At 33.7% G+C, this 22,637-nt stretch overlaps 1 protein-coding gene and 1 long non-coding RNA gene across 2 annotated transcripts; one reads left to right on the top strand and one right to left on the bottom strand.

Moving 5' to 3' along the window:
• The first annotated feature begins 2,455 nt into the window (after positions 1 to 2,455).
• On the top strand, positions 2,456 to 5,997 carry LOC125200044 (aquaporin NIP6-1-like). The gene is made up of 5 exons (XM_048097843.1): positions 2,456 to 2,847; positions 2,966 to 3,190; positions 3,253 to 3,453; positions 3,935 to 3,996; positions 5,869 to 5,997. Exons 1-5 carry the CDS (start codon positions 2,635 to 2,637, stop codon positions 5,969 to 5,971), a joined length of 804 nt encoding a protein of 267 aa, XP_047953800.1. The 5' UTR covers positions 2,456 to 2,634; the 3' UTR covers positions 5,972 to 5,997.
• A 1,499-nt stretch (positions 5,998 to 7,496) lies between these two features.
• LOC125200042 lies at positions 7,497 to 8,530 on the bottom strand. The gene is made up of 2 exons (XR_007172658.1): positions 8,238 to 8,530; positions 7,497 to 7,819 (listed from the first exon to the last, which is right to left on the bottom strand). It is a non-coding gene; the product is annotated as an uncharacterized LOC125200042 (long non-coding RNA).
• Positions 8,531 to 22,637: the final 14,107 nt, after the last annotated feature.

Below are 22,637 nucleotides of genomic sequence, written 5' to 3' on the forward strand. Positions count from 1 at the left end.
GCCGATAAGTGGTAGACAAGATTGAGGTATTTCGAATGTTTGAATTGATAGAAAAAACTAAAAAGAACTTCATTTCTTTGCCAACCATGGATTCATCATTTGAATTATTCACAACCTATATACAAAAAAGAGGAAGAAAGGGTAGTTTGATTGGAAATTCTTAATTTTTTTTACCAAATTCTGATTTCATATATTACCTTTATTATATGCATGTACATTATCGAATTATTGATTTGTTCTAGTTTTACAACTATACGATTTTGCAACCAATCAAGAATATAATACTAATACAATTTAATGACTTACTTACGTGGCGATATTAAACGTCAACCAAAACGACATCACATTGTAGGCAATGAGCCTCTCCTAGGTGTTCTTTTCTGGTTCTTTGCTTTTTATTGATTTGGTGCGGGTGTATTTGTGAGCTCTATAATTTGATCATGTTGTTTAATTTTTTTAGTGAGCTTGAGAGCCTAGTTATGCTGCAAGCCTTCTGCTGTGATGAATTGGAGCATCGCTCACCACCAATTTGAAGTGATTCAGAGCATTTTTATGTTAAAAAAAATGACATCGTATCATTTCAAATTAAACATTTCCATTTGTTGAATTGAGGAATATATTGACAAATAATATGATGGAATGAATTAAATGATTTCATTCTTTCTTAATATAATCTCCAATTTAATGAATGAAATTATTTAATTTAGAGCATCCACAATAGCGGACTAAAGGTAGGACTAGCGGTTAGGGCGAGGGGATGTCCGTCCACAATAGCGGACTAACGCAACGGATGTCCCGAAGTAGGACGAGCGCTCATCCGCCCTAACCGTTAGTCCTACCTTTAGTCCGTTATTGCACGGACAGAGGACGGACTAACCGATTTTTTTATTTATATTTACAACTCATTGCACTTCATTTTTTTAATATTTGATAAACACCAACAATTAAAATGAATTAATCGTATTTTTCAATTTGTTTTATTGGCTAGGACGTCGGCTAGTACTAGTACTAGCCTATTATTGTGTTGTGGTTAGTCCTAGTGATGTGACAAGCTGTGCTTGGTCCTAGTGACGTGACAAGAGGTGTTTTTGGTTAATCCTAGTGTTAGGCTATCGGTTAGTCCGACTTATTATGGATGCTTAGTACATTACGACGGTGTTTTGCTGCATACAATGTAACATCGTTTTAGTTGACATTCGATAATGCTATGTAAGTAATCATCAAGCCATGTTAACGTCAAAATATAAACGTATAGGAAGAATTTACATGCAAATATCCTAATAAGAAAATGGACGGAGTGTTTATTAATTAGAGTGAATTTGTTCCTACTTTGAAATCATTTTCACTTAAATAGTCATGATTCTGCAGAGAGTCTTCTCTTTCACAACCAAGACGTGTTTACAATGATCTCCCCATAAATTCATCAACTAGTTCGTTGAATAGTAAAGAAAAAGATGCCATTTTATATTTTGTACTCTACTACTGGTCTGACCTTTATATTATGCATGCTCCAACTCATGAATAACAACAAAAAAAATATATATGCTCTCTTTTCCAAATCTACTACTCCATATGACTGCCACTTTCGACGACATCCACATCACAAATCCAACAATGATACAACAACAAAATCAGCACCAAAACTAGAAAATGAGAGCACCCATTTCTAAACTTTGAATTTGTATTGTGGAGGTAGAGTTAACGTTAACAATTGAGGTGTAGACTAGATTTGAAAAAATATGATTGCATAGGAATTTTAATGCAACTATTGAAATATAATATCTTAAATAAAATCACGTCTTACGCCTTCTTCAAATGATCAATTTAAATTTGAAACCATGATTCCATACTTTACTTCTAGGGGAAAAAAATGAATTAAAAGGATCGACAAACTAAACAAAAAAAAAATTCATTTTAAAACTCCCATGCACATCATTATATTCTTGATACAATGGTCTCTAATTTGTTTGTATGGAAAACACCAAAGTTTAATTCGATGATATAAAAAACAAAAGAAAAGAAAAAGTTTATTCTTACATCTATCATCTCTCTTTAGGACTAGCTGTCCGTATAAATATAATGATGACCATTATCATATTCATTAGAATTTTCCCAAGATCGTTTTTAAATAAAAAGGTAAGCTCAGAGCTGCAGTTCAGATGCTTGTTTACAGATAAGATAAGAGTAAAAATTGATCCATGGTAAATTATAGTCAATGAATATATTAATAATCCCTCTCTCTCTCTTTTTCTGCTTTGAAAGAAAAAGGCAAGAAGGTGCAGGCAATGGTTGACATTATAATAGAGACCAGATACAGACTGATAATACAAAATTGAGTGGAAGAGACAGCATAACCCCAATTACTTATGTCCCAATGGTTCAAATGTTGATACATACTTTCATGTAGAGGGGTTGTCCCAACTTCATTTCTCTCTCCCTCACTTCAATATCATCCACCCACACATATATTTTTTCCCCACCTTTTTCTTTAATAAGGATTCCCCAAGTCAACTTTCTTGAACCTACTATAAAATGGTCCAATGCCATGAAAATAGCACAATAACACACTTGAGCTCAACTAGTACTAAACACATTGAGTTTCCTTGACCTAAGATACTAGGTAGATATCTATACATGGAAGGCGAACATACGACCTCCGCGCCTTCCACACCTCCAGGCGTCCCTCTCTTCGGAGTCGGAGGGTTCAGAAATGGGAACGAAAGACGATCGTCTCTACTTGGGAATAGTTGCAAATGCTTCAATATTGAATCTTTGTCATTGGAGGAGGGGCCCTTGCCCCCTATCTCTTGCTCATTGCGTTCATCTTCCATCACTCTTGCTAGAAAGGTGCGTGTGTGTGTGAAGTCAATTTTTGTGTTTTTTTTTTTTTTGTATATATTTTTTTTCCTAATATCAAATATTTACAAGTTGATGCATGACATATACATATGTTACTATAAAATAGGTGGGAGCGGAGTTTATAGGCACACTGATAATAATATTTGCCGGAGCGGCGGCACCAATAGTGAACCAAAGGACTAAAGGGGCGGAGACGCTTCTCGGGATGGCAGCATCGTCGGGGCTGGCCGTGATGATAGTGATACTCTCCACCGGACACATCTCCGGCGCCCATCTGAATCCCTCAATCACCGTCGCCTTCGCCGCTCTCCGCCACTTCCCGTGGAAACATGTAATGAATATGTTACAAATGATTAATGTTTTTTGAAATAATGATTAATGATGAATTTTCAGGTGCCGGTATACATAGGTGCACAAGTGAGTGCATCAATATGTGCTTCATTTATGCTAAAGGCCATTTTTGAGCCAATAATGGGAGGTGGTGTTACTGTCCCTAGTCCTGGAGTGGAATATGCTCAGGCATTTGCATTGGAGTTCATCATCACCTTCAACCTTATGTTTGTTGTCACTGCAGTCGCCACTGATACAAGAGCTGTAAGCACACAACTTCTACATCATCTTCGAAATGCAACTTTTACTTTTTTTTTTTTTTTTCTTTTTTTTATTTGGCTTTTATTTAGTTGTCAAAATTATATACATAGAATAACAAGTTTGAGTAGTGAAAATTGGTAATGAAAAGTCCAAATTTCGATGACCATTAATTGCAGCGACAAACGATATTAATTTGCTAGACAAAGAGCCAGTCCTCCTGTTGATGGTTGCTATTCTGGTGTAGTCTAAAAATCTTAGTTTATTGTTGCAATTGATGGTTGTAGATTGTTAGTAGTATTAGTTAATGAAATCAAGGGAGGATATGAGATCCTTAAATTAGTAGAATGGCGCTGACTTTGGAATGTTTTATTTTGACTTTAAAGTTAAACCTAAAAGAGTTGGATTTAATAGTACCTTGTATGGCTTACATGATACTCAAAATATGTGTTTGTAGCTAATTTATTTGTAAGTTGTGGCACAATAGGTGGGCGAGCTTGCAGGGATTGCGGTTGGAGCGACTGTCATGCTCAATATACTCATAGCCGGGTAATACTATCAACCAGTGATGACACTCTTTTAAAATTTTAACGAATTACTATACATTATATTACTACCTCCGTCCACCAAAATTTGTCTCATTTTTCCATTTTCGTCTGCAAAATTTTGTCTTATTTCACTTTTGCCATCTTTGGTAGTGGATCTCATATTCCACTAACTCATTCCTACTCACATTTTATTATAAAACTAATATATAAAAGCAGGACCCACATTTATTGTTAGTGGACCTCATATTCAACTCACTTTACATTACATTTCGTCGGGTCAAAGTGGGATAAATTTTGATGGACAGATCAAAGTGGGACAAATTTTGATGGATAGAGTTAGTAATATTTTTATCACACTGTTGGGAAACTCAAATTCCGACTTATATACAAAATCCAGATGGCTTGTGGATCGGATCTAATGTGTAAATTGATATGAAGTATAGAAATATGATCTTCACATCAAATTTGGCATGCTATATATGTAGATTTTCAAGTTTCTGATTTTGGACCTCATGACCCTAGTGAAAAAATACTGACAAAATATTGTAGTAGTAGTAGTACTAATATATTTCCTTTTGTTTTTAAAATGTGCAAGATTGCTGCCCTAGTCTAAGACTATAGTACTCCCTCCGTCCCGCTTAAGATAACACGTTTTCCTTTTTAGTTTGTTCCAACTAAGATGATACATTTCCTTTTTTGGAAACTTTCTCTCTCCAATTAATACACTTTCACTCAACCACTTTTTCTCACCACTATTAAAATATTAATCTTTCTTTATTCTCTACTTTAATATTTACACTCACTTTCTCTCTCTCCCCAATTAAACACTTTAACCAATAACTCCTAAAATCCCGTCAGTTAAGCAATGTGCATCTTAGCCGGATGGAGGGAGTAAGTACTACTCCCTCCGTCCCAAGGTATTAGACCAACTTTCCCCTTTTTGGGGTGTCCCAACATATTAGACTCATTTTCTTTTTTAGCAAAAAGCATCTATCTTATTTTATTCTCCACCTACTTTTTTCTCTCTTCCCTCCCTACTTTTTTCCTCTCTCATACTTTACTCTCTCCACTTTAACTATTTAAATATCAATTCCTTAAATCATGTGCCCAAAAGAAGTGAGTCTAATACTCCGGACTCCCGAGGGAGTATTACATATGGTTTATGTAGAATTGTTCACAAATAGACAGATAAATCAACACAAAAGTCACCACACTTTGATTTTTATGAGGGTCCTACAAACTAAAATCATGTAATTTGCTTAGACATGATTAAAAAGAGAAAAGATTTAAAGAACAATAATAGAGTAAGAAACGAAAATGACCCCTGCATCACACATCCAAAGACTTGGTTGAAAATCCTCGAAGAACACTCAGTTTTGCTTGTCAAATTGAAGTAAAGATTGACAAGGAGTAAGGCAGGTACAGAACCAACATTACCCTTTATAATCAACCCTTTATTCTAGATACTCTTCCATTTCAATGCTATTGCGCGCTACACCCTACTAAATGGAGTATAATGGGCCAAGGAGCATAGTTGTGGTTGGTCAAAGGCTCCCTTTCTACTTTGCCAATTGCGACTAAACTACAGTTAGGAATTTAGGATCCTATCGCCATACATGGTGAAGTGAAGCACGATCGAATCTAATCCCACAAAAAAGATGGGAGACAAAATGCGTGAAGGTAAAAGTCGGCAACCCAACTCACTATAAAAGAGAGATAGAAAGAGGGAATGCAACTTGCACCTCTAAAAGCTAGTGGTGCAAATGGTCAGGAAAAGCTCCATGATCATCAATCATTTAAAGTGTAACACAATTTTTGATCCAAAAGCCATTATGATATTTCATATCTAAGACTCTATGTCTTTGTGATGCAGGGAAAGCAGTGGAGCATCAATGAACCCAGTGAGAACTTTAGGGCCGGCGATTGCTGCAAACAACTATAGAGCCATATGGGTAACTTTACTGCACCAATGTTAGGAGCTTCTTGCTGGCGCTGGTGTTTACTCTGCTGTTAAGCTTCCTGATGAAGGCGACAAAGCACACGACAAGCCATTGGGAGAACATAGTTTCAGGAGATGAATTCAGATCACCTGTCAATGAGGCAGGCAAGACTACACAAAATATATATACATATAAGTCACATGTAACAAGCTGGTGAATGTGGGCTCTCTCTACTTACCAATGTATAGATTGTGAAATATATTTGAATATTACTTGGCTTAGAAAGGTTGTTAAGATGTCCATGAATGCTCTGTAGCTTGAACCTGGGCACACGTAGAAATTAACCCTTGTATTAAACTCAAAGTCTCATTTGGGGCCTCAAACTGAACTTATTTGCATTCCTGACTATCAGTTTCATATAACAAACTCTATTGTGTCACGACCAATTTCATATGAGAGTTGGAGATTGTTTGATAGCACTAGGCTACATAAATTCCTTTATGATATTAGCAATTAAGTATTTGTACATCATCAGCATCGGACTCGATATTAAACTCTATATCGAAGGAAACATTTTTGCTCTCCAAACAGGAAGAATGATACACAAGCAAGTACAAACATACTGCTCCATAGTGATCCTAAGATCCATTTCACAAACATTCTTCTGTCAGATAATTCAAATTTCTTATGCTAAATCATTTACACCATTAACTCATTTATGTGATTCATGACGTTCCAGAGTCTCCCCCATCGTAAAGTCATTTCTTCTTAATTCTTATCATGCAGGACCTTTAATGGATTGTTTTACAAAAAAAGGACAGAGAAAAGTTGACTGCGCCTGCTGCCTTAATCGAGAAATAATGGCCAACACTAGAAACCTCCTTCACAATATTCTAACATGCATATGATCTTGTGCAGAAATTCCTGTTGGAAGAGAAATACAGTAGGAGTTAAAAAGTAGTAGAAGCAAACCAAGTCTGAAACAAGCACCATAATCAGTAATGGTGGGTGCACCTATTGTCAGTTAGGGAAACCCTTTGCGAATGGCTGACTTTTACTACACCATTCTTAATTGTATATGAAGCCTTTCAATGTCCTAACGTTGGGATAAATATGCTGAGCGTATGGTATACGATTTTATACCATTCTCTCAGTAAACAGCAACAAAGATGAACTGCAAGAGAGAAAATATCATAAGATGAAAGGGAGAGCAGTTGGAAACCGCATGGACATAATCGAAGGCCTCACATCAAAACCAGCCTGAAGCACTTTAACTTTTAAGCATAGAGAGCTACAGTAAATCTTAATTTTGTAGGGCACCAAACATTGCACTACTTCAACTAAGAATTGACAGAGCTACAGTTAAGCTTAATTTCACTTTTACATCTCTAGGGCATGAGTTTAATCTATCTTATAATGCAAGAAAATCTAACACAAACCGAAGCAAATTAGGTGAAGTTCAAACTTTTGCAACATAACAAGGTAAAGAGTGAGTATGATTATAATTAGTGATGGAGTAAAAATAAAACAACATAATCCCCTCAGGCTATAAAATTGCAAAAGATTTAAAACATACTCCATAAATTAATTTTCCTTGACAATTAACCAAATCTGCACTTCCGATAAAACTCTAATCTGCACATTCAAACATTCCATTGCAAATACGAATGCTACATTCTACTGCATTTCGTAGATGCTAACACGCACTTTGTTCGTCGGTCATGCATTGAAACTACTGTACTAATCTATACCTTGTCGCATGAAAAAAAAACAGCGGTTTCATTGATTGCTCACTGGTCGTTGTTTAACGCTATCTTCATTCTCCGGTAATGTAGATCTGAGTCGGCGATGGCCATGAATCATGATTCTCGATTGGTATTGCATCTGAATTCGATAGACAAGTGAAGGGAAAATGGTTATAAATTTGAATCGCTAGGAAGTTTTGTTGTTTACAATTTGCCCCCTGAGAAGAGGCTATTTAGACTTTAAACCCTATCTTTTGGTAGATGCACGGTGAACATTGAACAAAATCAAAACTGAAGTTAATTAAATTATCCAAGAAATTAAAATAGAAATGGAGTAATATAATGAGGTTAGTTAGCGTTTAAACCCTGTTTTTGGTTGTTAATTCAGTATCAATTTGATAGCTAATTATTTTGAGAGAAAACATAGATGGGTGAGGACATGTGTTTTGGCAACATATGCATGGGAATCGATGTGGAAGCTGGGAATTTCACTCTACGCTAAATTAAACCCTTAAAATCCTCTATATAAACCATCACCAACACTCCAACAAACTCACCTTAATTCTCTCTCGCATATATATATCATAATGGCAACCAAGGCAGCACTAGCACTAACCGCCACCTTCGACGAAGACGCCAGCGAAAACTATAACCAATGCAGGCAGCAGGTGCAGGGCTGCCGCTTCCGCTCCTGCCAGCGCTTCGAGGAGGTCTTGGACTCGTACCAGCAATGCGTCAAGCAGGCCCAACAGACCACCCGCCGCGAGCAACAATGCCGCTTCCGCCTCCTCTTTGTTTGAGGAAACACATCATTCACAATCTTCTTTGTCAATTCAATTTCCTGTTTTTCTTCCCCTCATGCATCAAAATTGCCTATAAAAATTCACAAATCCAAAGTCTTAGGCCCACTGGTAGATGGTCCTTGAACAGGCCCAATTGACAAATCTGAAGATATATAAGATCAAAATGGATTTTCAAATCATTGAAGATAATTGATGAGCGAGAAGAGTTGTCTGCTGAGTTCGAACACATGATGCCATTTCATTATTTCGAGTTGTGCCCACTTACCTAATAAGATTTGACAGTTTAAGAATGTATGACAACAATAACTAGGACCTAACCAAATAAAGGGCGACCACAAAATTATGAGTTATTGAGTGGATGAGGAAAATTAATGGACAAGGATAGTCATAATTACGGTGGAAACCGCACACCTGTGTTCCATGAAAGCTACTCATTGCAACACTAGACAGTGATATATCATATTTATTTATTTCACCAAAACCAATAACCTCATAATTCCACCTTCATTTCTATTTTGACTCTAGTGTTAATCGCTAGCTGTAAATATTTACTATATATCAGTCCCGTTTTGATAAATTGTTTGAATTTGTTATGAGTGGAATTAAGGAGTAATAATGTGACGAGTCCAATTTTGACAATATTGGTGAATAAATTAAAGATATTATTGAGGGGAGTGAGAGAATACTATATAATATAGCGATTCTGAAATTCTAAAAGTAAAACATAGGTACTTATATTTTTTTAAATCATTCACATTTATTAATATTTAATCGTTTAGACACTTTATTTAATTTAGTAATTCACAGCTAAGAATACCATAAGCTGTGAACACAACGAAACAACTGATCCACAGAATTACTAATTTGCAACTAATTAAAGATTGTGAATTAGTATAACAGAACTAGGTGGTTCGAAATTGAATACTATATTCTTAATTGTACATGAAATATAGAACATGCAAGTCATTCATTCACAATCGAGGCATAATCTGCTAGTGAATGACGATAAAATAGTGGTGGTTGGGGATAACATGTAAATTTTTAGTTGTTCATAAACATTGGCTATATAATTTTTTTTAAGATTAGCATATGAATTTGAACACGTAAAATCATAATGAATACTACTTTATATCCACTTATACGTTGAGTTATAATTAAATGGCTTGTGCTAGGTATAGTTACTAAAACTAGAATGAGACAATAATTTCTTATAATTAAAGACATATTGTCTTCATAAAGTTTGATGATCCATAATTTCTACTAGCCAGCTGGAGAAAGAACTCATCCATTAATCCATATATATATAGTGCGGTACAAATAAAAACCGTATACTATTTTTGTATAAATATGATTGTCTACAAAAAGAATATTATAAAATAATATATAGAGATTCATTATGATGATAGGGCAATCACATATAACTAGAATGAAAATTAATCACGATAATTCACATAATCACGATAATAATAGGGCAATCACATATAACTAGAATGAAAATTATTCACATAATCCTTCTTTTACTTAAATGCATTATGCATCCATTATAATATTTATATTCATAGAGAAAGAGGGAGGGAGAGAGAGATTCATTATGCATAAATTAGTAAGTACTAGTATTCTAATACTACCAAAAATAATGGAGAAATATGAAGAAAACACGACAAGAGCATAAGATGTCGTGTGAATGATTTCAGATCCTCTCCTAACACAAAAAAATGATGATTCTGTTTAAGAATAGTTGAGAAACAATAATTCTTATCCAAAAAACCCTACTTTAGAACATGGGACATGTGATCTATGAAGCGGATATTTTTCATATATATAATTATAAATTTATAACATTACAAGATAGCACTAAGGTAGCAGAGCAGCACCATATTTAATCACAGCTTTCCATCCAACTGTCGCCACTCCACATATAGTCATTTTACATTCACATTAAGATAATAACAATAGTAGATACACTATTTCATAATATATTTTGGACGTTTTATTACTAGTTTTATCCAACGAAGATATTTTTTGTTTTATTACTACTTCCGCCCTAAGTTAATTAAGGTGTTTTTTTAGCACAAAATTTAAAAAATTCATATTAACAAAGAGAGAATAAAGTTTTTGCTAAAATAAAAAATGGCTCAATTAATATACCCCTATAATTTACTACAAGGAAAGCAATAAAAATTTATTCATTGTGATCCCTGATTTAATTACCTAATTGATTTACCACTCCCCTCAAATTGAACAGTGAGAACTGACAGCTCCAATATTCAACTGAAGTACATTTGAGTTGACTATTTTTGTAAGAATGGTTCTCAAATTGAACAAATGATAATTGTGCTTTCCCACTCACAGTCTTGTCATTGATGAGCTGTTTGTCTACCTCCACATATTTTGTTCTATTATGTTGACTAAATTTTCCGAAAACTACTTACATAGGCTTTGTTATCCCTTTTTAATTTTTAATTCATATTCTATCGGAGAAAAACCAATTTGAGCCATCAACTTCACTGACCACGATATCTCAATTAAACCACTTTTTAGTAACTACTTCTCCGAGTTATCAAATTTCCACTAATAAAGAAGAAATATCACGTTGTTGACTTCTGTCTATGGATTACCAGCCCAATCTAAAAAGTATCTTGCCTTTATTTTTCGACTGCTTATTTTAGATACCCCAAAAATCATTAATAACTTCCCATGTTTTTCGACTATTTATTTAATTGGTTGGTAATCATAAATTTAAGATTCTTGTTTTACTTCATTTGTTTGCCAGGTTTACCTAGTTACCATACCCAACATTTATTTTCAACAACACAACCACAAAAGTAACACAACTACACAAGAATCAGTTGAGCAATATTAACAATAGTTCGATCAAGTACTATCAGTTCAAATAAATCAATTTTAGTTTGATATCAATATAAACATTAGAAAGCTTCCAAAAATGAGATATAAAGCTTATAAAACTACATAAGGTGTCAGAATTTGCTGGTGAGCAGCTTGATGCTAAGATTTATTTCTTTACATTATTTGAAACTCACACTCGATATGTGAAGTTGATTCGTTGCTAGAAAAATACACTTCAATCTTTACAATTTAATTTTGTACACTAAAAGGCACTTCAATCTTGATCCAATTTCAATGTGAACATATATAGCAACACTACACATACAAGGTAACGAATCTATATTGTCACCTAGAGACTAGAGTATGCATACCCCACCACAGACCACATCACGATATATACCTAGCTAGCTAGCTAGTAGCTATATCTCTTCAATGATTAGGTGTTTGTAAATTTTAACCGTAAATTGTGGTTCCTTCCTTACATAGTACCAAAGCATTTATATTGTAATCAATTAGCATTTGAAACTTTGAGACTATCCCAAAAAATCAATAAAATAAAAGTTGAGCTCAAAACCCTCCATAATCCATAGTCCATACATATGGAGCCACCAAATTCAGAGCAACACTCCCACCACCATTCTCTAAGCATCACTTCACCATCATGCCTCACAAAAATCATGGAAAATCAAGAGAAGATGACTCTGGTTTTGGATCTAAGCCTGTCAAGCAAAGATGCTGAGCCAAATCAGTGTTCTCATGCAACTACTGCACCAGGAAGTTCTACAGCTCCCAGGCCCTCGGCGGCCACCAGAACGCCACAAGAGAGCGGCGCCTCGGCCACCACTCTCCTCTCCCTCTGCATAGGTCTCTTGCGATGCAGGTTCACAGCTCCATCATCCATAAGCCTACTTCTTCTAGCGTTCATGTGGGCCCACCGTTTAGGTACAAATTTGGCGGGTTCGGTGTTTGGGGGGGAGGCCTCCTCTCCATCCGCAGCCGGCTGTAGGGGGCCCGCCGGTGGGAAAGGGGTGAAATGGGATGCTGGTGCTAATTTGCAGTTGAAGACTGAAGAGTTTAAAATCTTGGATTTGTCTCTCAAACTCTAATTAGTTTCAGTTTCCAATAACAATGTAAGATCTTCAATTCTCTTATTTCCATTGCTCAATTTTATGAGACCAATTTGAATTTCTCCCTCACGATCAACAACATTTTGTTACATTGTCAAATTGTTATCTACATACACTACACAAAATTTGAAAATTAATTAATTGTGTTGGAAAATTTTAAATATTAACCAAAATTGAGAACTCAAAGAACACTATCCTTAAGTTGAAAATACAATTGCCCATTAAACATTAATTTTTTGCTTTGATGGGATACTTTGTTTGCTTCCCTTAATTTTAGTTGGGACACTATGATTGAAAATGTTTATTAACACGTCGATGTTATATTTAGAGACATAAATTAACATTATAATTAAATAAAAAAACATCCTTGGAAATTCTTTTCTTATAGTGTTGGTCAACCAATGGAATGAGATGCAGTGAAGCTAGTATATTTTTCGTTTAAATGAAATATGAAGTACAAGTTGTCAGCTAGATCCTAGCTTCACTAGCTAGGATCCTTAGATCTGTCGAAATTATAGTATTCCTCAAATCCTATGAAAATGGACAACTTTCCTTTTAGTTTGTTCATTAAGATGACCCATTACTTAAAATAAAATGGAAACACATTTATCTCTACTTTATTATCTCTCTTACTTTACTCTCTCCTCTCAACACACAAAAAAAAGTTGCATAAAATCTGCGCCAAGAAATGGGTCATCTTCTGGGACGGAGGGGAGTATGTCTTCTCCCATCCGTTTTCGTAGTAATGGAGGCAAAACTTTTGGCACGGAGAATAAGAAAAATTGTGTTAGTGGAATTAAGTAAATAGAGAATAAAGTGAAAAATGATAAAGGTAGAGATGAAGATAGAAAAAAGTAAGAGAGAGTAAAGTAGATGTGGAAAAATGTGTTGACTTTTAATAAAAAAAGAAATGACTCTATTCTTATGGAGCGCGGAAATGGAACGCGCTATTACTATGGAACGGAGGGAGTATAATTTAATCCATTTAAATTATTTGCAAACTATGTGTCCCTTTATTGCGGGGTTGAAAAAAGTCATAAACTCGTACATATATACCGACAATAGTGGGTCTATGATAATAAATAAACTCATATATGCCTACGGTGGATGGATTAGTTGGTGCCAAGATACCAACGGACATTAATCTGTATATCATAATATACCAACAGATATTAAAATGATGAAACTACTTTCGGTGCGCATTCATTGTTTTCGGCGCGCCAATATGAATATGATGCCTCACAAAATATCTCTATTTGTTGTGTAGGTATTTTCGCAGTAAACTAAATATTTGGAATATATATTTTCCTATTATTGTTATCACAAGATGTATAACAGTGATAGAAATAAGTATTTGCGTCTAAATTCTCATCATTATCTGATTTAACTTTAATTTAAAATTCAATTATAAATTAGTAGCACCTAGTATTGAATTGTTCTGATTTCAAAATAAATCAAATGCGAATTTACATACCGAACATTAATTGATTTATTCTTATATTTGACCCCCTCAAAGTTCTTAATCACGCCTAGCATGCAATGGCTTAAGCACGAAATTTGTGTAAAAATAACTTCAAATTTTCTTACAATAAATGCATTGTGTCGGCCTATGATGGTATAACGGTATCATTTAATTTTTTTAATATATCTCTTTCTTGTTAATCTGGTATGAATTCATAAAAACACATTACAGTCATAGGAGTATTAAAAATTTGTCAATGTTAATAAACAATCTATTCAATACTCATAGAGATAAAAATAATAATTCAGGTGTGATTCAACCGAATAATTAGAGTGGGATTATCTTAAAGAAATACTCCGTAGTGAGGAATATATAGGAGTAAGTGAGCGAATAAAAGTAGTATGATTAGGTATATGTGAGTACTAGTCAACCCTACTAGATTAGAACTGATTTTGTCTGTGGTTGATTATTTTAAATATGTAGGCCAAATATACAGTTTTTCTCCAGTTATATGACTCAATGTCAAGTTTTCCTAGTATAATCATATTGGCAATTTACACTTTCGACTTATCCCAATGCCCTGTTTGGGTGATGAGAAATCCAAGTAGCAAACAAATGAGTGACACGTGGTATATATGTTGGCTAAATAAACAATATTTTAGAACTTAATTGTGATATTATCTTAACATTTTGTAGATTAACATCAAAAAATTTCTCATACATTCTCTCAAAAATACTTTTTAGTTCTATATATTAAGTGAGTTTATGGTTTAGTAAATAATTATGTTTTGGTACATATTTAACATTTCTATAAGAAAACTAACGGTCAACCACATTTGCGAAAAAAAAAAAAAATTGGTCTTACACATTAAGTGTGTTAATTTATGATCCTAGACAATACGTTTTGGTCCAGAACGCAGTTGATTGCTAATTTTTAGGGTTTAGACTTTGATTTATTTTAGACTAACACTAATTTTAGACTTTGATTTATTTTCTATAATTCTAGTCCCATCTAGTTAAGATTCAAAACAAATAACTGAAGAAGTAGATAATCATCACTGGAAGGAAAAATAAATGAAAAAATCATTCCTCCTGTATTGAACATGGAATTTAGACTGTGGCTTAGTATGTTATTTGATGATAAATGGTGGCGTGAGAGTCAAAACATCACTTATATATGATGATTAAATGAGCAAGTGCAATGTGACAAGAGTGGGGGCCTAGTCTACTCTATTTAAAAATTCTTCAATGGCCTTACTTTATTTAAAAAATGTGCTTCCCCACCGGTCACACAAGTAATACATTAATGTCACAATCGCTTTAAAGATACATATACTTCTTTAGTTCATTTTTCCCAAAAACCTATGATTGACTAAAAACAATTGTGGCACTCGTCATTAATGCATGATTAACGGGTGCTCTAACTATTTAGTCATGGAATACATGAATAGGTATAGGTAGACCAATCTGAAATGTCGTATAACGACCACAATAAATGTTGCATCAATGTCATTACAGCTAAGAAAAACAAAATTTAAAAATGTCATATATTTTAAGCAACAATATCTTTTCCTTTCTAAAATTTGGGATGTTTTTAATCGTATAATGGAATTTTAAATGCCCCGATAGATTAGAAATCATACAAAAACTCAAACCCGGTACAAAGTTTTTGGGATGATTTTAAAAAAAAGAAAAAGGGGAAGGGGAAAAAAAAAAATGAAAAAGCTACTCATCAATCAACTATCAAGCATTCTGATAACAAAGAAATGTCTTTTTCTTTGGGATTCATAAAAACAGATGAACAAGAACAAATAAAAAAGAAACAAAGGGGCCATTTTATTTCATAATCATTTTTTTGTAGTTTAAGAAGCACAAGAAATACAGATGATATATGTATCAAGGAGTGCACAAATTTAAAGTGTCTCTTTAAAGCTTCAAGAACCTTCACATAAGTGCCGGAGATGTCTCAGCTATCCACTCGAAAATTTACCCCCCCCACAAGTCAATGTTTTTGGCTTGGTGCTATCGACATCTCCGAGGATCCGATCTTAGCAACAATCAGAGAGTAAAAAAATTTAGGCGGGACCGGGCAATTGAGATTCAATTGTTCTGGTTTGTTTTTTTTATACTAATTTTTTATTTCATATGCTTTTTCCTTTGTAGAAATTTTTAAAAAAAATTAAGTACTACTATGTTTTTTTTCCCTTTTAATTTATGTTTTTTTGCTATTTTATTTTTTTAAATCCCCAAAAAAATAAATTGGGGGTGAAATAAGTCGGGTGGTTTTTTATGGCATAATTTGGATGCTATTGTAGGTTTTGGGGTTTTGGAAGATAAAATACTAACGTGGCAGAGAAAATGAGGATGGCTTTTTTTGGGGCACTAAAATGTTGAGTATTTACGTGACACAATATATTTTCTCATAAAATACTCATATTTTTTTTTTTTATTATTATTCAAAAAAATAAATCCCCTATTTTTTAATAATTTTTTAGTTAATATTAAAACATTCTCATTCAATAAAAATGTCAATTATTGTAGTAAATGCCAAATTTTGGGAACTGACACTTAGACTCAAATAACATATTCGTTGTAAAAATTCAAAATTAAAAAGGGGCCCTTTTTGGAACCATTTATTGTTACAAAAATACTGCCTTATGTTGGGATTTCAACATTATAAGGATATGAGAAAACACGAAATCTTCGAATTAACAAAGTTGAAGAAATTAAATCTCTGTCACCAGTAAATAAGTAATGAACATTATTAGGAGAAATTTTTTTGACATTATTAATGCCCTGATGTTGGCAATATACAACCTTTGTAACTCCTTTTCAAAATGACACCACAAATGTGCAGTTACTATAATAAAAGGGGTCCCAACTACGGGCTCAGGTTTGGGATCTCTCGTTTGGGCGGAAACAAACTTCTTTTTTTGTCCATTTTCCGCGAAAAAACCAAACCCAAAACCTCCTTCCTGCTGATACTAACCCTCAATCGGTTCAGTAGCAAGTTTTTATGACTTAGTTTAGCCGATAAAAAAAGTATAGCAAAGACAGGTAAAAAAGCAGGATCCATCAGTCTCAGTGATCCCCCGAAATCTACAGGCACTAGGGTATGAAGGTGCGGGACACCCGTTATCAGTGGTCTATAACTCGGCTCAGGTTCACACTAGAACAGCTTAGCCACCTGGTATATAAAAAATTGAGATATGGTAAAAGTTTTGGGAGTTGACTGATTGTTTAAGAACTTTACTTGATAAAAATGCTTAAACCATAGTGTTTACTATCCCGGATGACATTTTGGGAGCTTCATTCTGTCAGTAAGCTGAGGCATTGCCTGCTTTTGAAGATGGTAAAGTATTTAGAACAGCGATTAAACATATTTGTAGCAATTTTGAACAAGTTTTTTACCCAGGTGACTATAGATTGGCATTGAGTTTCAGCTACCCTCTCGCCCGGGCCCTTCTTCCCATCAAAAGCTCCAAAAGAACCCCCCAAATGCATATACATCACTCTTGTCAGTTAGCTTGCCTGCAAGATTGTTCGAACTTTCTAGCATCAAAATTTAAAACTTTATTCATGCAAAAGTAGCTTCAGAAACAAAGCCAAGGTTATTTTTAGGTACGAATGTTTATGCTTTTACAACAATAAACATAAAAAACTTTTGCACAATCTATTTCACATGGAAAACTAACTTCTACCCTGGTTGCAATTATTTCAAAAAAAGATTTTTCAGGGTTTATCAAACTTCATCTCTCAAAATTTACCCTTTCCCCAAAAACTTTATTCTGTTTCTTTAAAGCGAAGATTGCAAAACTTAGAATGCAATAAAGTTACTATGGTGAATTTCTTGTTTTGTTGGAGAACTTTCCAACAACAATATGTTTTCTAAAGCAAATGGTCTTTCAGGGGATTAGAGGCACTTTTAAAAGGGAAAAAACAGAGAAGCACCATCTTATTAATTTTTTAACCTCAGATTGAGAGTGGGAATGGCCCTTTCCATCCAGCAGGTTTTTAGGAGCTACATAACCCAAAGTTCCCCAAAGCTTGATGTTGGCCCTTTTTGAGTGCCCTTCCGTAACAGCAAGGCCAAAATCAGAAAGCTGAACCAAAATGGAACGTAATGAAACGTTTCCATTTGAGATAAAACCAACTTACCTTGGCATGAAAGTTGGAATCCGAAGAATATTGAGGATTTGGGGTCTCAGGATCAGGGGGGGTTCACCTTGGGGGTATTTAAACCCCTGAAATAAACCGAAGCTCGTAGCATCAGGAAACATGAGGGAAAAGGAAAATTTTGCAAAAACAAGAATCAACATCAATACCTACACCCGGGCAATTTTTATTCTCAGATGCCATGTCAATTTGATTTATTAGGTCCTGAGGCAGTATTCAAGAATGAATCGGGGGATAAACCGAAAACTTCATACTGCAAACCATTTTTGGAAAAAAAAATTCCATGCAAGGGAGTTCAAAAAACCATTCTACATTTCAAAAATAAAAACGCGCAGCAGAACAATATCCTAAAGCGGGCATATTCTGATGCTGAATTTAGGGGTGACTCAACTCATTCTGAATGTAAAGCGGTCGCAGTAATGAACATCAGCTAATCATAAAAAAAGTCCGAAAAACTGCACGGATTTTGTTTTCCTCGAATTCCCTTTTTACCCGGCCCCCCAGCATATATTTTCTTGACAGCGAGGTTGGCCATTGAATTTTGGGTTTGTACCCCCCCACCTTGCCTAGAATATTGGTTTTTTGGGTTTTTGTGCATTCACTAATAACTCCCCGGGAATGGAGCCCCTTTTTTTCCCCCTTTTTGGGAAGGGGAAATTGTCCCGAATCGGGCCAAATGGGGCCCTTTTACCATCTGTCAATGCAAAAGTTATAAAACCAACATACAAAAGCTTCGCAAAAAAATTAATGAAACTCCTCAATTCAAGTGAAAAAAACCGATTTTTTGGGGGCTTTTTTTATTGGTTTTTTCCGAGCCCGAAGTCCAGAAACAAGATAACAGCAGCAATACCAGCAAGGGATGAAGAGACAACGAGGGCGACAAGGATTTTCTTTTTTAACCTGGGGGTGAACTAGATTCACTTCTGCAACTTATGATTCCCTAAATAGAGGATTATAGAACCAAATAAAATACTACATAAATAAAAACAAAAAAGGAAACAGACTAAAAATCAAACCACCACCTCCCCCCAAATATACCCAAAAAATTTATCCAAAAAATTGAGAAAGGAGATTTTTTTTAAAGAAAAATTAAAATAAAGGGAAAAGATTTAAAAAAATCCCAATTAGTTTAGCATCAGTTTAGAACACCTTTTTCCCAAAAAATCACAATGCTACAGAGTAATGACTTAGATGCAAACAGTTATCTAATCTATATCCAAATTCCCAAAAAAACCAAACAATACTTCAAATAAACAGCAACAAAAATTTTGGGAAGGGTTTCCGGAGAATGTCCCAGATCAGAAAAGTTGTTAAAAAAAATCTTTTTTAGTGGGGAAAAACCGGTGAAGCAGGAGGGCGGGGTTCACCTCAACTGGAACAGAAAGTGCAGGGAAAAATAAAAACCCCAAAATTTAAGCAGCAGCAGAAACAAAATATTATTCTTTGAGTTATTCTTATTTCTCCAAATTGTTCTCGAAAGAGATTTATGGGGAGAAAAGGGAAAATGGGATTTATTTCCAAAGTTATGTGGGTTTTGTCTGATACTGACTACTGAGCGGAATTCAAATTTGAAATGCTTTAAAGGTGGTGGTCTGTTATAAAGAGAGAAAGGGGACAAAGGATAGAAACAAGATTTGTGAAGTAAAAGCAATGAGGTTCCTTTTGCTGCCCACAAAAGGAAACACAGCTGCCAATTACACTACAAATCATGTGGCAGTTATTTCTTCTTTATAGTTAACCGAAGGTCACGTTGTATGCGATGGTTGTTGGACAGAAAAGAGAGAAATCCAAATTTATATATTCACTAATGTTTAAGAGAGATGAATTCATTCCAAAATGGGTGAAAAACCAAGTTCGGTGGGAGTTGTGTATTAGTAGTTTTTTTTCTATTTATATTGGATTTTTACTGCAACAAAATAAGTGAAAGGTTTTGCATTTTGAATCATTTACAAATTACAATAGTAACAATATAAAGGCAAAAGTAAAAACGATTGACTGGATGGACAGCAAAGAAAAAGCTCGAGTCTTGACCACGGTATTAGTAGGTCTGCTTATCGCCGGTTCCGGTTCTAACCGGATCGGCTTGATCTGCTAACCGCTTTAAATTTTCATAAATTCAAGAACTAACCTTCGATTCGGCTCGAACCGAACCGATGTGTAATTTTAATCCGAATTTATTTATAATTTTAAATAGTTCAATACTAAAAAAATAATAATCCAACATCTAGAATTATAACAAATAATACCTAAGAATTAAAATAAATACACAAAATACAAACCAACAATACAATAATATTCATATATGATAAGAGTGATGCCAGTGTAGTAGGTCGGTCGACTAGTTTATGTTAGCAATTTTTTACTAATACAAAAATAGGAGTTCTAAACTTTAGCATATTTTTTTAAAAAAATGAGTTTTAAAATTGAATTTCATTTTCCCTTTTTTGGCTAAACATAGTATTCATTGGAATTTCCAATACTAATTGATATTGTTGTGACTATTTGGTTTATACCGGAACACTTAATAAATTACTCACAAATATGTTAAAATCGTATGTTAAATGAATTGTTACATAAATTTGTAATAAATATATCATATGAAATGATATTGTATTTGTATAAGTTCTTTTGAAAACTAAAAACAAACTTATGATGTTCACTCATTGTAGTTAGTTCATAAAAAATAAATTAGGGAAATAATTGTAGATTCAAAGTATCATGATTAAACATTTAAATCTAAAAATCACAAAATGTTTCAAACTATTTTACTTCAATTCAAAATTAGTTCAATAAATTAGATTTTTTAGTATATTAAATTATAAAAAAAATAAAATTGAATTATAATCCGGTTCCTGGTTAGGAACGTCGGTTCCGATTCAACCGGAACCGGTTTTATTTAAAAAGTTGGAACGTGACGGAACCGGAACCGGATTTTTCGTTCGATTCCTCAATTAACCGGTCGGTTCCGTTCCCGATTCGTTAACCAAGAACCGGAAAACCGCTTTAAGCACCCTAGGTATTAGTACTAAATTTAACAGAATCAAATAATTGCACTGTTCTTGGAAGGAAATTAGATTCATATTTATATGCATAATCTATATCGTTATTTATTTTAAATTAGGTGAGAATTTTTTTACTCACAGTAGTAAAGCGGCTATTTTCTAGTTATACATCAAGGCATCAAATTATATCAAAGTGGTTTTTCAAACGATTTTTTTAATTTCTAAAAGCGGTGATTTTTATGTTTTGCTTGATAACAAATTTTATGTGGATTGATATCGTGGAAAAATGTTTATTGGGGTTGTGAGACGTGGTTAATATCAATATTTTGAAAATTGGACCGATAAACCAAAGTTATTATCAGTTCATGATTTAATAATATATGAAACTATTTAAATTTAATAAATGATTGACATTTTTATCTTTAATTTTCAATTCTAGTATTTTTAGTGAGATGAATAAAGTAAAATAATCTTAAATCTTAAAATTTAAATAGTCTTGAGATATCTTAAAATTGTTGGATCGGATCAGATGCTATCCAATATGAGTACTCCATTAAATAGGCTAATCCGTTATTTACCATGGATTGAATCATAATCTTAGGATACTCAAGGTCAAAACTATTTAATTTGTAATATTTGAGATAGTTTTGCTTCATTCATGTTTCACTACAATACTACTATGATTGAAGAAATTAAAGATAAAAATGTCATCTAACTAAATATATTTTTTTATTATTTATTAAAATTTAATATTCCTTTACCGACAATAAGAGTCACATTTTTCTATTTGTCCATCCTACAATAAGAGTCACATTTCACTTTTATCATAAATGTTAAGCACGTAGGTTTCACATTCCACTAAATCACTTGACTCACATTTTATAATACTAAGATTAGATTATAGGATACTACTCTAATATAGTATAATTTTGGTATTATAGAGTCAGGCTAAGATGTATTCACTTAAACAAAATTTAATTAAACGAGAAATAAGATTAGGGACTTTTATTAACAATTTAATATGGTAATCGAACGAGTCCGAAGTTTATTCACTATTACTTGAGCTAGCACATCAAATGGCATACTATTATGAGTATAGTTTATTTGTGCTTAATAACGGCCTAATCTTCTCATGAGAAGAATCATTACAAAAATATCTTCATTTTATCAACGAAAACGCACGAGTTAAATTATGCGCGAGGTATTGATTTTAATAATAAAAGTATCAGCTCGTGGAGTTGTTTTAGTGCGCTTATATTTATAATTAAGATTAGACAGAACAATCTAATTTAAAATTAATACACTATTTAAAATTTCAATAATTGAGAAAATTAGATGCTGAAAGTAATTTGATTTTCAATATATTACAAAAAATATAATAAGCACATCGCTTAAAATAAAGACAAAATTGCATAAACTGGGAATAAGATTGAGACAGCTTATCCAACATAATTAGCAGAAGAAAATAACCTTTTATTTATTGTGATGTGTTACAAAGAAAAACATGACTTGTATTGTATGGCATAGTGAGCACAAATTT

This window comes from Salvia hispanica, unplaced genomic scaffold, assembly GCF_023119035.1.
Source record: "Salvia hispanica cultivar TCC Black 2014 unplaced genomic scaffold, UniMelb_Shisp_WGS_1.0 HiC_scaffold_784, whole genome shotgun sequence".
Classification (NCBI taxonomy): Eukaryota; Viridiplantae; Streptophyta; class Magnoliopsida; order Lamiales; family Lamiaceae; genus Salvia; species Salvia hispanica.

What these genes read in the sequence shown, in the direction of transcription:
- LOC125200044 (XM_048097843.1), top strand. Translation starts at nt 2,635, where the DNA reads ATGGAAGGCGAACATACGACCTCCGCGCCTTCCACACCTCCAGGCGTC. An exon ending in TCGCCACTGATACAAGAGCT is followed by an intron (nt 3,454 to 3,934) that starts GTAAGCACACAA and finishes GTGGCACAATAG; the next exon opens with GTGGGCGAGCTTGCAGGGAT. An exon ending in CTCAATATACTCATAGCCGG is followed by an intron (nt 3,997 to 5,868) that starts GTAATACTATCA and finishes TTTGTGATGCAG; the next exon opens with GGAAAGCAGTGGAGCATCAA.